The sequence below is a fragment of the Diplotaxodon limnothrissa genome, linkage group LG5 (genome assembly GCF_057381915.1).
Source record: "Diplotaxodon limnothrissa isolate DT_005_m linkage group LG5, D_limnothrissa_male_GT1.1, whole genome shotgun sequence".
Lineage (NCBI taxonomy): Eukaryota > Metazoa > Chordata > Actinopteri > Cichliformes > Cichlidae > Diplotaxodon > Diplotaxodon limnothrissa.
Window position 1 is genome coordinate 26,270,086 of NC_140600.1, and position 15,104 is coordinate 26,285,189.

Here is a 15,104-nt window from a genome sequence, read left to right on the forward strand (position 1 = left end):
TGAGAGCTGAGTGAGTGTTTGGGTTGTGAAAACAGTGTGCCAGGAGGAGGCTTTTCTTGGTGGGTATCATGAGGTCTGACCACCTGGTCAGCTGAGAGGCGAGCTGGCTGTTAGGCTGATGAGACCTGATACCTTTGAAAACGCAGCACTTTTGAATAAAGGCTTAGATATTTAAAGATTAAGCCACTAGATTCTGACCTTAAAAAAAGATCCCAAGTATATTTGATGACACAAACAGTAGTATTTCAAACTTGTCTATACCACTGGGATACCCACTGTATCAGACCGTTATCGGGGAATGGTCTGTCTTTACTTGCTATATAGTCTTCTGGGTCTGCTGATGAGCTGCAGTGACAGTTGAAATTATTTCATGTTGTACAGGAACCATGAAATAATTTATTAAATAGTGAAACAATTCAACATGTTTTTAATGCACTGATATTTTAATTAATATGAGAAAATTAATGATTAAAAAAAAAGATTATTATTTTATTTTGGCACTTTTGGTTCTCCATACGATGTGTAATTGCCTCGATAACAGGCAAAGGACAAAAACTATCTGTGCAGAGAATTTGTCAGTTTATTAATTGACTGCATTAAGCAATTTACAGTAATAAACTGAGATAGTTTCGCTGTGCATTTCAGTCATAGATGATAGAATTTACCTCATTAAACACACCAGCGCTCTGTCACGGTTTATCCAAATTACACAGACATTGCAACTCAGGATGTATTTGATAGCTTAATCCATCCTCAAATAATCCTCTTGGTGACATAGATGTGCTAGCCCGACTATCCTTCACATACCTGATACTAATGCTGGTGATGAGATTGAATTTTTATCTCTGTCCCCAATGACTAATGCAAGTTAAATGCTCCTGTGGTTGTTGTTAGGCTCCTGTTTTTCAAGAGCTCTCAGGGGTTCTTGGCTTGTTGTTGAGTGTGATATTATGGAACAAATAGTAGGGCTTAATGGTGGTGCAGATGATTTAATTGCCCTCGGGGCGATGAAAAAGGGGGGAAAAATGTTTCTGTAGGCTACACAGTGTACTGTTGTTATGTAGTTGTTTGGAAGCCTTTATTTTGTGAGATTCCACACGGTGGGGCGATGCAGGCCAAAAATATATGGTATAAAATATCTTATTTGACTACCTGTGTTCCACATGTGCTTTCCGCATTTAAGTATGTTGTTTAATTGCAGCACGGTTCTCCTCAGTCTCCTTCAGGCCCAGCACCGACTGTGTTGTCTGCTCTGCTCTATCAGAGATGCTGTGGCTTCAATCCTTTGCCCACAGGGGACGGCTGACATGGATGTGTGTAAACTGTTGACATGGTGCTGTCTCCTATGCTCTCTGATCAAAGACGGTGCAGCCCTCCTGTTTCACAACCTGCCTTCAAATATGCTCCAAGTCTCACAGACTCCCTGCCTCTCTGTTTCACACTTGTTATTAACCCGTGACTCCCCGTGGTAAATCGCTACATCTGACAAAGACAAAGAAGCTGTTTATGCCTTTCCTTATGTAGCCTCTGTGACCTCCCTCCAAGCAATGAATTTGATTTGGAAAATGGTGTGTATGTAGCTCACGCCTTAGTGGAAACCAATTTTGGAGACAGTAATGCACTGGCTTTAAGTGCAAGAAAAGATTTGGCTTGAAGTTGTGCTTAGTTTAATTAATCCTCGGTAATGATGAAACTATTAGTAAGAGCTCCGGTTGTCTTAAGTGGCTGGAGGGGTGTGTGTGTATCGTGTGTGTGTGTGTGTGTGTGTGTTCATTCGATGAGCGGCGATGCTGATCAAGCCAACTACAACTCACTGTCTAAATGTGGTTCGGCTTCAGGACTCCGGGGAGTTCTGCTATTGTTTCAAAGTTTCCTTTAACCTCATGAGAACACTAACAAGTGTGATATTAAATAGCTATTGTTACGACATCCTGATGCAGTGTTGCGTCTTTTAATACAGTAAGAGCCGGGAAATCCTGTCACATTTGTGTTGCAAATTGAGACATTAAAGCTTTATTTTTGTTGTGATTTTTGTGAGAAAATTCATTAAAACAAATATGATCTGTTTCTCAGTCTTTTGGTAAATAATGCTAGGCAGCTAATGCACAGAGTTTTTAAAGTGTCCATATTATTTTGTTTTTGAGACCTATCTAAGTCACTATGTTACACATTTGCATAATGCCCACCTTGCGGCTAGTTTGGCTCAACCTCAAAGGATTAGCAGCTGCCTTATAGGCTGCCCCTTTATTTACTTGCCAGAGCCGCTTCTGCTAACTCTAAAACGTCTCTGCCACGAGCGGAGCACGCCAAATGTTCTTTGTTGGCTTCAGTAGCAAATGCAATTGAGTCTTAGTGCACTCTCAGCATCTGAGGAACTGAAGACACAGTGGATTATTTTTTATTTTTGATGGTAATGTCCCCTCAACAAAAGAAAAATTCTAACTGTTGGCATGTTGCGTGGCTCATGGCTTATGTTACAATTGGCTTTGATCGCATACCATGCCCACAGGCCAGAGCTTTGTCTGAAGTGTAATGGTAGTGGACAGTCAGAAATTGTGTCATTTCAGACTGATTTTTATTTAAACCAATAAACAAATACTGGGTGTGGGTTGCTATGTTTTCTTGTCTTTGACTTCTTGCTTTATTATAACCAGCTTTTCGTTTTTGCATTCACTGGCGTGGCACACATGGACCAGCTAAAAGAGCACAGTTGCCAACAAGGCCAGTTGTGTAATCCAGATCTGTGTTGAAATATCTGGGTTCTTCCTTTGCACTAGCTCTTATACGGCTGAGCGATTCATGGAATTTTCACTTAATTTACGATTATTGTAATAACAAGATAATTTCTTGTGTTGGAAAGCAAGTGCTTTTCTTTACAGTGGTGCACTTCTGCCGCTCCCTGAAAGCCCAACCTGTTTTGTTCAGCTCCAGCCAAGTTGACTTTTTGGGGGGAGAGTCACTTGGTCAACAAGATCCATACAGAAGAATTAAAAGTCATAGGATTTCTGCAGTTCAACCTGTGAAAGGATTATTAATGATAACCTCCAGCCGCCCTTGTCTCCAAATCGGTCAGGGTCTCTCAACCAGCCGCTTTCAACGGCACGTGACATTTGGCTGTCGGCTTTTGCTCTTCATCTCCCTTCCTGTTGCTGCTCTACAGGCCCCCTGAGGCAAGTGAGTCTGTTGCCTCTGGGCTTCTCTTCACTCCTGCATGCAGCCGCAGAGATCCTGTGGTGTAGGCATGCCGGTGGGGACCGGGAGTCGCTCTTGGGAGATGGACTTTATGGTCAAAAAACACCCTTTAGGCACGGTTCAGGGGTGGGGCTAGAGTGGCACTGTCCCCAGCCTCCCCCACCACCAGGTTTTTCATGAGAGAGAGACCTTAGAGAGGCTGAAACTAAAATTGTTGAAGAGGTGCTTCAACAAAGCACTGTTTGAGGGGAAAAGTGTCTGCTTAAAAACCAAGACAAAACAAAAAACCTTTCACAAATGCTGTCTGATGGTCTGTTATAGTATCTGTGAACACAGTCAGACCTTGCGCTCAGGTACAGCTTAGGCCCCTGAAGGTTCCTGTCCCTATTATGTTATGATGTCATCATGTTACCTAGCAGCAGCCTATGAATAGGCTAAAATTACTCATTTGTAGCATTTATGATTTCATCCAAAAGAAAAAGCTTTATCCAAACATTGTCATTTTATCACTGCCTAACAATCAAATAAAATCCCAGACCAAACGAGACTAGGGATGTACAAGTGAGCAAATGATGCCCACTTTAAGTTGTGATCTAAGTGCTAAATGTTTTTTGTTTTGTTTTTTTACTCTTTAGTAAGTGTTGTGTGAGAATGAAGTGATGATTGAACCCACATGAATAGATTTTTTTTTTTTTTTTGCATTTGAAAAGTGATATTAACGGCTGTTGTGTCCAATTGAATGTAAAGTGGTGAGAACACAATACTCAACATACCAACCAGTTGTACAAAAACTAATACAATATGGATAATCTCAGTGGATTCAGAAAGTATGTTGAAAGAAGTAACAGTGGCTTCTTCCATTTTCAGTCGAGCAGATTGTCGTCTCTGGTTTTGTTTTTAGTTCGCCCTGCTGTTCCTACACAGAAACGATCTGCTCACCCACTTTCTTGCATCTTTGAAGCAACAGCGAACCAGAATTACCACGTCTCCACCTTTTGAAACCTACAGCGGGTTTTGAATCCTTAAAGCAACACAAAACATTCTTATTTTTAGGTGTGCTCATCCCACAATAACTTCAACTAGACAATCTTTTTCCCTCCATCCTAGCCCTCCGGCTGCATCTGTTTTGGAGCATTTCTTTTCCCCAATGAGTTTGGTTGTTGTAGTTTGGGGTTTCATGCTTTAGGGAGCAGATATGCTTAAGAACAATCTGTCCCCCTAACGTTGTTGTACCATTGTGTTTTGAGTGTTTTTGATTTCTTGCTGGTAATTTTCCACAAGTGAAAGACAGTTGTGGCCTGAAAGACATGGGACCAATTGCCTGCACTCCTAGCAATGTGGCAGTCTGAACATTACTGGAGCTTAGCTCAAAAGCTGCTGTGATACTGTTAGATCCATGCATATGTTGTTAGCATAATGACAGTCCAGCCTAATTAGACTGTTTCTTTTCTAGACCAACTGCTACTGTAAAGGGTGTGATTAATGATAACTGCAAGAGTGTAGGAGGCACCAGAGTGGGTTGTAGGGTAAACTTGGTGATGGTGATCATTACCAAACTCAAACGATTAGAGTAGCTGCACTCTGAAACACACATTCAAGGCAGTCTGACCTGATGTGTGTATCAACAGTGATCGAAAAAGGTTTTTAGATATCTCAGGCAAAAACACAAAGTAAAACAGTATTTTCAGTGTGTGTGTGTCTGCCTCTTCAGCGAGGTTCTTATCACATGTACAGAGTCCCCACTGCATTACTATGTACTTCATCTAACCATGGTAGTCCTTGTTCTGCTCTGGAGCCTTTGTGAGCTTGGATTAATCCAGTTCTGGTTAGTGACCCTCCAGCACACAGCAGAGGAGAAACAGGACTACCTTCTCCGGCTGTGGTCTAAAACAGTGGAGCTGGAGTCCGTCTGCATGCAACACTTCTTTGGCGAGGTAGCTGAGTTATGTCAAGGACTGCCACGGCGATGATTGGTCAGCCTGCTGACAGGGGACCACAAGACTAGAAAAGCCAGGGATGGACAGTGTGAAAATTTAGTGCACAAATAAGAGCACATTATTCCAGTTCTGTCAAAGAAAAAAATGGAGAAATGCTAAAATGACAGGCCACTTATATTTTGGTGGCATGTAATATTCTTGGGTGGCCAAGTAAATCTCATGCATGGGGGAATACTGGCTTTGCTCTGCCGGTTTATTAATTGTGTTCTTTGTGCTCTATGTGTCCCTCCAACAATTTATGTGAGGAAAAAGAAAACGATGTGGTTTTTATCATTTTAGTAATATTGCTGCACACACACAAAAATGCAAGATACGCAGATATGAATACATCTTTGATTGGCTAACATCGACTGACAAGCCTTCTGATTAATATCCATCAAATCGTATTCAAATAGAAAACCAGGAGATTTTATTGCAATTATCTGTGTTCGGCTGATTATGCGTGAAATCCTTTCAGTAGTTTGTGAACTAGTAAAAATCCAGACTGAATTGCTGCAGGGACAGGAGCTTTGTCATAGTATGTGTTTGCATTGCAAAGGAAATGTTTCTTTTCCCTGTTGAGTTTTCTGACCTGTATCTCTCCCTCCCACAGTCGCGTCGGGTCACCACACTGGAGGCAACCATTATGGAGGCACAGGCGTAATGAGGGAGAGGAGGACAGTTGATGACCCCTACTGGTCCTATTCAGGTGAACTCTCATTTATGCTCTGGCTGGAGCCTAAGTAGGAGGGGAAATTGCTTACCTTTTCTACCTTACCCACCATTTTCCATTTTATTTCCTGCTGTTTCGCCATCAAACTCCCACCCCCCACCCCCTCCTCGCTTTAGCAAAATGGGTTTAATAAAGCATTTATGATTCATATAATGGCATACCTGTGATGTATGCTTTTAATAAGAGCAATTAAACAAATGCACTCTGGAGTGAACAGCAGTGACATATTGTGGAGCGAGTCTATGTTCAGATTCATAACGGGAAATAATGAGTTAACTGTCTCATTTGTAAAAGTATAGATTAGGACTGATGGATGCTGTCAGCAGTACTATGAAAATGTAATTGTTTAATTCCTAACCGCGTTATTGGTGCTTTGCTTTTAATCTAAATAAATGTTTTTGAGAAGACTTGCTTACTCTGTATTGCAATCTCTTAGCTGTTTACCTTAACACATTTGGAAGATGGATGAATATAGCAGCCCTCAGTGAACTGTCTGATGTATACTTTAATGAATGATTCATTCTGCGCACTCTTATGCTTGTAAATAATCTCACAGTTGGGTATAAATTTGCATATCACATCTTTTTGGGTGGTAGTCTTGGAGGAAAGTTTTTAGAGTTATAAACCTGTAAATAAGGAAAGAAGCTGAGCTCAAATAATGTATCAAAATATTTAAAACGGTATGTCACGGTATAATATTTTAAACTATCAGAAGCATATTTTATCAACTTCTAAGCTAAAGCTGTATTTAAATGCTTTAAGAGTTTAATTTTTCCCATTTTCTGGTATCTAAATTTGCTGTAAGGGGAGAAAAAAGTATAAAAGCACTGGGCTCTATGCATTTATAATGGCATGACTCATTATTTGACTCATCAGCAGCACTTTACAAGACCATGAGTTAATGTATCTGAGTACCTGCTGAGCACTTGGTATTTGTTTTCTTTTTATAGCACGCAACATTTGGCACTGCTTGTAATGGTAAAAGTCTTTAAATTTGCTGTTTATTGGGCTCAGATGCAAAATGTGTGCACAGTTGTATGCAGAGCAGAAGATGTTTTTGTGGTGGTGAATTGATAAGCATATCCAGTTTGTTCCTTCAAAGCATTCATTCTCATTCAGCTGTACACGTCCACACCCCGGCGCAAACATAGCCCTCTGTAGGCCATCAAGCAGCTCCGATGGGAAATAGGGGTTATGTGATTTGATGGAGGGCACTTTACTGGAAGAGCTCAGGAAGGGAGGAGCACTCGGTAAAATCGTATTTACAGGTTCCAAGTTCCAAAAACACCACCTTGCAAATAACTAACTCGGCCCCTCTGCCGGCGGAGTGCATCGTGGCTCTGAAAATGAATATACTGATGGAATATTTTGTCCTCGGCGCTCCAGTTGTGAACCTAGACTCTTGTGGTTTTAGGCAAGAAAATTGTGCAAATAAAAACACAAAAAACAAAAACAAACTGTGGCTACTTTGGAGTCAAGTTTGTTTGGTATTCATGTCACTCCTGATTGTGACCCTCGTCTCTCCCAGTTGTCGAGTAAAGGCAGTGAAAAGAATGCCTGCTTTGACTATCCAAGCGTGATTGCTCTTTCGCCACAAGGTGTGTGGTGCCTGTTTTAGGAGTTCTGGTCACTTCAGAGATGCCATTGTTTTCTGTGCAGCCTACAAAAACGGAAGCCCTGATCACATTTTAACTGTGATCATATAAACAACTTTGGTTCTTTAATTAGATAATGATGCAACATTATGCCATATACAGTGTTTTTGGCATTGGTCTGCTTTAGCGGTGGGCATTATAGCCTCAAAATTATATCGTGATACTTCTGATTAAGAAAGGAATAAAGAATTAGACTTATTGCTCGCAGCTTACATGCAGCAGCTTTTTTAAATGTAGGCAAATACAGGGCATTTTCCATCTTTTGACACACTTCCTAGTTTGAAGTGTGAATCTAGTGAAAAGAGGTTCCAGCAGCAGCATTAGTGTGGTGGCAGTGACACAGCATTATATCCAGTGACACAGCTCAAGTCACATGTAAGCACAAAAGTAGCCTAAATGATGCTTTCCATGGAAATCTTAAGTACAAATACAACATGACTACTTAACACTTGAGTTACTTTATTGTTAAACTAAACTCTTATATAGTATTGTCACATAATAAAACGGAGAAATATTTTCTACCTGTGATGTTTTGTCTTGGTCCGAGCTTCGCTGCTTAAAGCTTTGCTTTTCACATCAGTAATTTCCATCCACCGTTTGCTCTTCCTGTCATATGGAATGCAACTAGCGAGTGCAGCAAGTGTTGCTTGGTTGACTCATTTGTTTACTTTTGGGTCACACATCACCAGCTGCTAGTGTCTTCTCCTTCACAGCCTGGTCGTGCTTGACGGTGTGCTGCCTTTTTTTTTTTTTTTTCCCCGCTTCAAGCGCTGAAACGACTTTGTTCCCACTAATGCTGGAAACAATTTTCGTGCATAATTTAAAAACGACTGCGTTTCTGTGCGAGGTTGTTGAAGTGGCTTCCTTTATAGGTGCGAAATTGTCATCAGAAGGTCTTGCTGTCAGACTTGCCTGGGCTTGTCTCATTGTTGCGTGCAAGGCGGCATGAATGCATGGCATCGCCATAGCAACAATACATTTATATCAGGATTATCATAGACGAGATGATGTGGCACAGCCCTAGCCCACTTAGTATTTTGTGTTTGTGCCAATGTGTAATGGCAGTAGGCTCAGTAAGCCTGGTGGAAAAATCACCTGTAGCAAGGATTAAGTGAGGCGGTACATCACAAATACCTGACATGACTTTAATTTGTACCTTCAGTAATGGCCACACTCCAAATATATGGCATTTGCTGCATGAAGTGGTGCTTCTGCTCTTTTCCCCTAAAGGTCAGAGTGTGTGTTTCTTTTTTTCCAATGATGTTAGTGGTTGTAATAATTGATTTAGTTTAGATGGTCCACCACTCTTGTAAAACACTGTAACTGTGTCTTGCGCTTCATTGGTATTTCTGTCCTGTCATGCATTCATCGACCAGAATTTGAAATTTGCCTTTTAGCAAATGAAGTGACAAAATACTGATGAGAGCAACCGTTTTTTGCTTCTTTTTGTTTTGGGTCACACATCAATTTTACACTGGTTAAATGTTCAGCGATAGACATGAATAAAAAGCTGAAAAGCCTTAGAACATTTAAGCTGTTTCCAATAATGATATTGTTTGTTTGTTTTCTTCAGGACCAAATGTAAACATGTATTAGTCATGCTAAGCAACACATGTCTGCAGTACTTGGATGTAGAAAATGAAAAGTGTCTGCTGCGTGGGTTTAAAGTGAAATCACCAGTTGACCCAAATGATGCGTAACCACATTCTTCCTGTACGGACGTTAACCTGCAGGGAAGCAAGTGCTAGCTGCTGCTAGCAATGCCTGGTAATGGGTAAATTATATTCACAGTGACATTTAAAGTATTTTTGAATGAAAACTGAAATGTTTGTGTTGCCAGTTTGTTTAACCTTGTACATGGAGCACGAGTGATATAGGATTTTTAAGTCAAATGTGAATATTTGATGATTTTATAAAGCTGATATATCGCTCATATTCTTTTTTTCGTTGAGACACAATAACAGATTTCAGTAACATTTGTCATGTGTAGTTGTTTGAGTCGTTACTAACAATCTCAGTGCTATGGATTACTTGTTGCAGACTGCCCTCTGATGGAAACTGTACAATGTCAAAACCCAATAACATAACTGAGGTGTTTCTCCCGTCTCTTATCAGCTGCTGTGAATACTGATGACGGCACTTTGCAAATGGCTAATATCAGTTATAAATGAGATGATAATGATTTCTTACTTTTAGGCTATGCAGCTAGTCTGATCCCTCTCCCGCCATCCCCCCTCCCATTTAAAAGACTTATAAATTATTTGCCAGGAACATCTTTTGACCACACCTGAGTCCACACTCCTGTGGGACACAATCTTGATATTCATGCTGAGGTCCTTCTTATTTTCTAATTAGAACATCAGGCATGCGTCTTTGGTCAATTAAATTCTAGGGCTTTGTTTTTTGACAGTATGTTAGGTATCGTTAATAAACAGCCTGCAGCACCATTGACATACTTCTTTTTATAACTATCTTGCTAAGGTCTCATTTTGATATGCTGTTTGTTCATGGTTGGCAAGAGAAGGGCCGGTAATTGGGTATCTGGGTTTTTCTATGTTGGGATGGTGGCCAAAAAATAAAATAAAACAAATAAGGAAAAAAAAATTATCAAGATAGGCAACTGGCTGACACGATTTGATTTTTGGACATTCATTTCAGGTCCGTGTAGACCACCAGTTCCTACCAGTCAAGACAGCTGGCAGATTGTACAAAAAAATAAAAGGAAAGAACTGAGGGAATACAGAAATGGTCATTACTTGGGGAAGGTAATTAGCGGCTAAGGCTGTGAATGGAGGACAGAGGAGCGTGCCTTAGCAGCTAAATGGTTATTAAAGGCATTTGCAAGTGAGTGTAAAAAGAAACGCACACAGTCGGGCTAGCCTGAAGCTAGAAGCAACTGCATAGATAGACTAGCACTGTGAGCGAGACACACGAGTACTGAACGTAACCTATAGAGGAGCATTGTGCCACCAGTGTGATTACTTTAGGAGCGAGGGCATTCCAAGAATGTGAAATGATGTTTCTCAGGCCAAAATAAAACATAGTGATGAAAATTTTTTTTTATTTTTGATGATCAGATCTTTTTTCTTTAAACTCGCCTGCGTTATCAATAGGACGAGTGACTTTTGCGCAGTTTTTGTTTTTCTCTAAAAAATCTGGCTACACGTGACAGTGATGTGAGTTGGCTTTTAATAATATTCATTATTGCTTCGTATTTTCCATAAGAGGGTGCTAACCCCTTACTTTGTACATATTAGTCTAGTGCATTGAGGAGTGAAGCACATGACACATCACCTTCCTGTGTGCTTGGATTATGAACCTCAGTAAAAGTAGCCTCGAAACCTGCACCCTGAAATTTGATTAAAAGTTATTTAAGGCATGCTGTGTGTGTGTGTGTGTGTGTGGGAGGGGGGGTGTTCGTGTAGTGTTCATGGAGGCATTTTTCATAAGAGGGATGATATCATACTCACTGTAAGACTCCCACAGGAACATAGCTATGCATCATTTTTCCCCTTTTTATATCTCTGCAGGTTTTCACATCATCTCTGTTAGTTTCTTTGGCTTCCTTCATCATAAGTTTTATGTTTTTGGCCAATATATGCAGTAGTTTGCTTTTGATTGGTCTCTTGTGGATTTATTGTTCTAGTTTAATTACAGCACAACAGTTGGAGTACCTTAACGTGCATTTGCAGAAGCATTACGCCTGATCCCCTGTAACAGTGTGTAGAATGAGAAACGGAAAAGAAAAACACAGTGAAGAAATACCAGCACTAGATGTTGGGGGAAAATTATAGATCAGCGTCCCAAAGAAAATTGTCATCCCCCCCCCCCTCCGTTGTATTATGAGATTTTCTGTAGTCGCTGAATTATCTCGCATGTCATTTCAGACTGTTGAAGCAGTCGTTGTTTAATTTTATTTTTATTTTTAAACGGTCCTTCCATTGATCACTGTAGGAACTTATGATTTTGGTTTGGGGGAAAAATGACTCTGCAAAATTGGTGAAATTAAAAATGCTGTAAAGGGCACACGCTGAAACCATAATCCTTCAGATGATCTAGTAGTCCACCTCCGCAAATTAATAACATAGCTAAGGGCTCTGCATTTCAGTAATTTTTCACAGTAATAACTTACTAATAGCTCAGTGCTTCATATGAATAGAGCTCCTACTGTCTTTCATGCAGCGGTTATGGGTGTTTGGATGAAAGCCACCCCGACAAGCAGTTGTAGCAACTGGATGAGCCTGGGATTGTCTGATATGTGTGGATTATGTTTCCCCTCAGCCTAACTGTTTTATTCCACTTCACTGAGGTTGCCCATGATCATTAGCAATCTTTCCACTCATGTCTCACATAATGAAGTGAATGAAGTGTCATTTTCAATCAACTGCTATGTTGATCCAACTTAATTAGTACTTTAGAGGATACAGAACAAGATTAGGTAACTCACTGTTCTTGATTGCCAGGGCTGTTTATTTTGGTTTTGAATTAACCCTCTGCTCTGGCACTGCGAGCGATTTGAGTTTCTTAATTTTTTTTATTTTTTGGCTTCACCTCTTGAGATGTATTGCGTTATTCCCTCATAGCTAATAAGCAAAAAATTGTTGCCTAGCTTTTAAGATAAACTTGTCAATTGCAAATTACTCTGCCGCTGTATAATTGATCTTACTATAAATAAATCTTTATTAAGACATACATTTGTTTAAACAACACGCCGCAGGATTGATTTTTAGAGCCCAGTGATTGGGCTGGTTTCAAAAATGTGTCTATTCCTCTCCGGTTGCTTAGTTAGGTTAAATGTTAAACCCTGTGATTCATGTAACCTTAAATTGGCTCGGTGCTTTTGAAGGCAGTGCAGTTTTTCTCCTGCGTTTTGACACCCCCTTACAACTGCTGGGGGGAAAAGAGCAATGCCATGTTGTCATGGTGCCAACAGAAGGAGCTCTGCCTCTTGGAGGTAATGAATCGAGAGGAGGATTGCTCCCAGTAGACTTCCGTGTATAAGAAGCACTTGAGTTTAAAGTAAAGGTCCCTCGCTATATGGATGTTCTATGAGTAGGCATAGAGGGTAATGTACGGGGCATAGCCTTCAGGACGTAATCTTCAGGGATGAAGATGACTTTTTTCCCCCTCCTGCTCTCTCTCATTCCCCGATGAAAGAAGCGGCTCACCATGCTCCAAGTGATGAAACAAGTTTTTCATGATAAATGGAGGTGATTTTTCCCCTGATTGTTTTGAATCATGATGTAGAACGAATCATTTTGCTCTCCGAATTAACACAAAAAAATTTGTTTGATCCTTTTTCCCCCCCAAGGATGAAATATTTTGAATGTAAGCTAGAAATTACAGTTAGATTTAATTTCCAATGAAAGTAAAGTCGAATGATATTTTTAGATAGACGCGATGTCGTTTGAGTTTCCAATCAGAATGACTGATATTACAATCCAATATGTTTGTACTAACCATGCAAAAATGTGCATTAGTGAGTCATTACACTTTAAACAGATCTGTCACCTAACTGCTGCGCGCACTCACCCAGAGGCCGCTCACATATTCCAGACTGTTGAAGTGTCCGCACTGATTCTTCTTGCTTGCTAAACAAAGGAAAGAGTCACACGTCTATAACGCAGGCATTTTAAACGGGATGCCATCCTAACTCTTGCTCGGCTGAGTCGTGTATTTACTGATGCTGCTCGTGATGAATAGTTGGAAGAAGTTTAACTTTTGCCCAATGTGAACGAAGAACGCCGCAGCTGCTGCCTAATCAGCTCGCGACATGAGGGCATCCCGTGAGAGCGCGGTAGCTGCTTGTGCGTGAAGCGTGAAGGAGAAGTTGATCTTTTATGTTAGCAACCACCACGTTGCTTTCGAGCTAGCTTGATTTACCCTAGCTGCCGATCAAAGCTCTGTTAGCTTACAACAATAGCGCCAGGAAAGATTGCTCCCCCACCAAACGTCAGGCATGCCCACTGTCGAGCACTGAAGCTGAACATATGTGCGAATCCTCCCTAAGGGCCTGAGCATGCTCGATCAGCCCTGGTTGGTAGAGTGTGCGCAGACTAATAACTCAAAGAATTGTTATGGGGAAAGAAAAATATTAAATACAAATTAGATCCTGAAGCAATGAGTCAGAGGAGCTTTTATCAGAATTCCAGGATTTGAGGGAAACGCACGGACAGTGTGTGGCTGCATTGTTTTCTAGTTATACGTGCATACTGGTAGCTTCCTGACAAAGATTATTATCCAACGACAAGTGTTGATTGTCCAGAAAAGTAGGAATCAGTTTTCTCTGCTCTTCAGCGCCTCCTCCACTTTTCTCTTTGTTTCCACAGTAGCGACTGCGCTCCTTTACAGTATTCAGTTTGTGAAACGAAAGGTCCTCCTGAACTTTGTTGTGCTCATCCTGTGAGATTCCTTTACTGCCTACCCACAGAGCGACTTGATTAATTTCCTCCTCCTAGGAGTACAGAGAGAGATTCATCTGTCTTACACCCTGCATTTATAGTCGCAGGCATTCTACGTGATGATGGAAGCTTAACACAACATCATTTATATTCCTCCAGTCTTGCTGCTGTGTGTATCAACCTGTAGATGTACCTGCACTCATTTTGAGAGAAAATGAGAGGTGCAAGAACACTAATTATTAAAAATGAATTTTGCGAGGGGACCAAGCTGGCTCATTATTCATCTTGGTTATTGCTAGCAGTTTGGATCAGCCTTCCTGTGCCAGAATTGGTCTATTTGTCTCTGTCAAGGGTGGGCCCTTGACAGATGTGCCAATATGGCTGCCGAAGTTCTGTGCTGGGGGAGAGGCATCTTAATTCTCCATGATGTATCACACTGGCAGCAACCAATTTAGCAGAATTGAGCTCCAAATCATCTTACTTCCCACTGCCTCTGACAATCTGTTTCCTTTTTCTAGATGAGGTAAATATATTAAGAATTGAAATAAATTAGGGATTCCTGCACCCTGAGTTAATGCTGTATGAGTGAGGTTTTGCAGAACTTAATTGCTTGCGTTTATACACGGATATGTCCGGAGAACAGCGTCTTCGGCCGCCACCACCTTGACGCATAAAGCAAAAAGTCCAAAGTCCAACATCTGCGATAAGCGCAGCCAAATTTCCTGGTTTCCTTGTTTAGAGCAGATTGATGCGTTGGACTGACATGTTTGTTGTGTAAACCTAATTAATTAAATTTCAGACGTCACATAGTGTTAGCGTGCCTCGTGGCACCATATTAGGCTTAGTGGGTGGCTCAGGTCCAACTTAATGGATGCGGACATGCTCGGCCTGCTGGGACTGCAATATTGAGGAAGTGTGAGATTGCCAGCCCACAGGTTTCCTCACTAATATGGTTATGCTGATGAGCTAGAATGAGCTAGATTGCGGTTCAGCAAATTTTTAAACTCATAATCATGATGACTTACTTTGTAATGAGCGCACATCCCCCTAGAGGTGAGGAGTTAACTATAGGGGGCAAGGCTATAATAGTGGCATAATGGCACAATTTTGGAAGACGTGTAATGCTTCCCTCGGATTCTAAAACAAC

At 40.9% G+C, this 15,104-nt stretch overlaps 1 protein-coding gene across 1 annotated transcript in view; it reads left to right on the plus strand.

Annotated features, from left to right (window-relative positions):
• ca16b (carbonic anhydrase XVI b) overlaps window positions 1-15,104 on the plus strand; it is a 113,779-nt gene that overhangs the window by 23,672 nt on the left and 75,003 nt on the right. Inside the window, exon 2 of the mRNA XM_085353350.1 lies at window positions 5,782-5,877. Coding sequence (XP_085209476.1) covers window positions 5,782-5,877 — 96 coding nt within the window. The remainder of the gene's footprint in view (window positions 1-5,781; window positions 5,878-15,104) is intronic.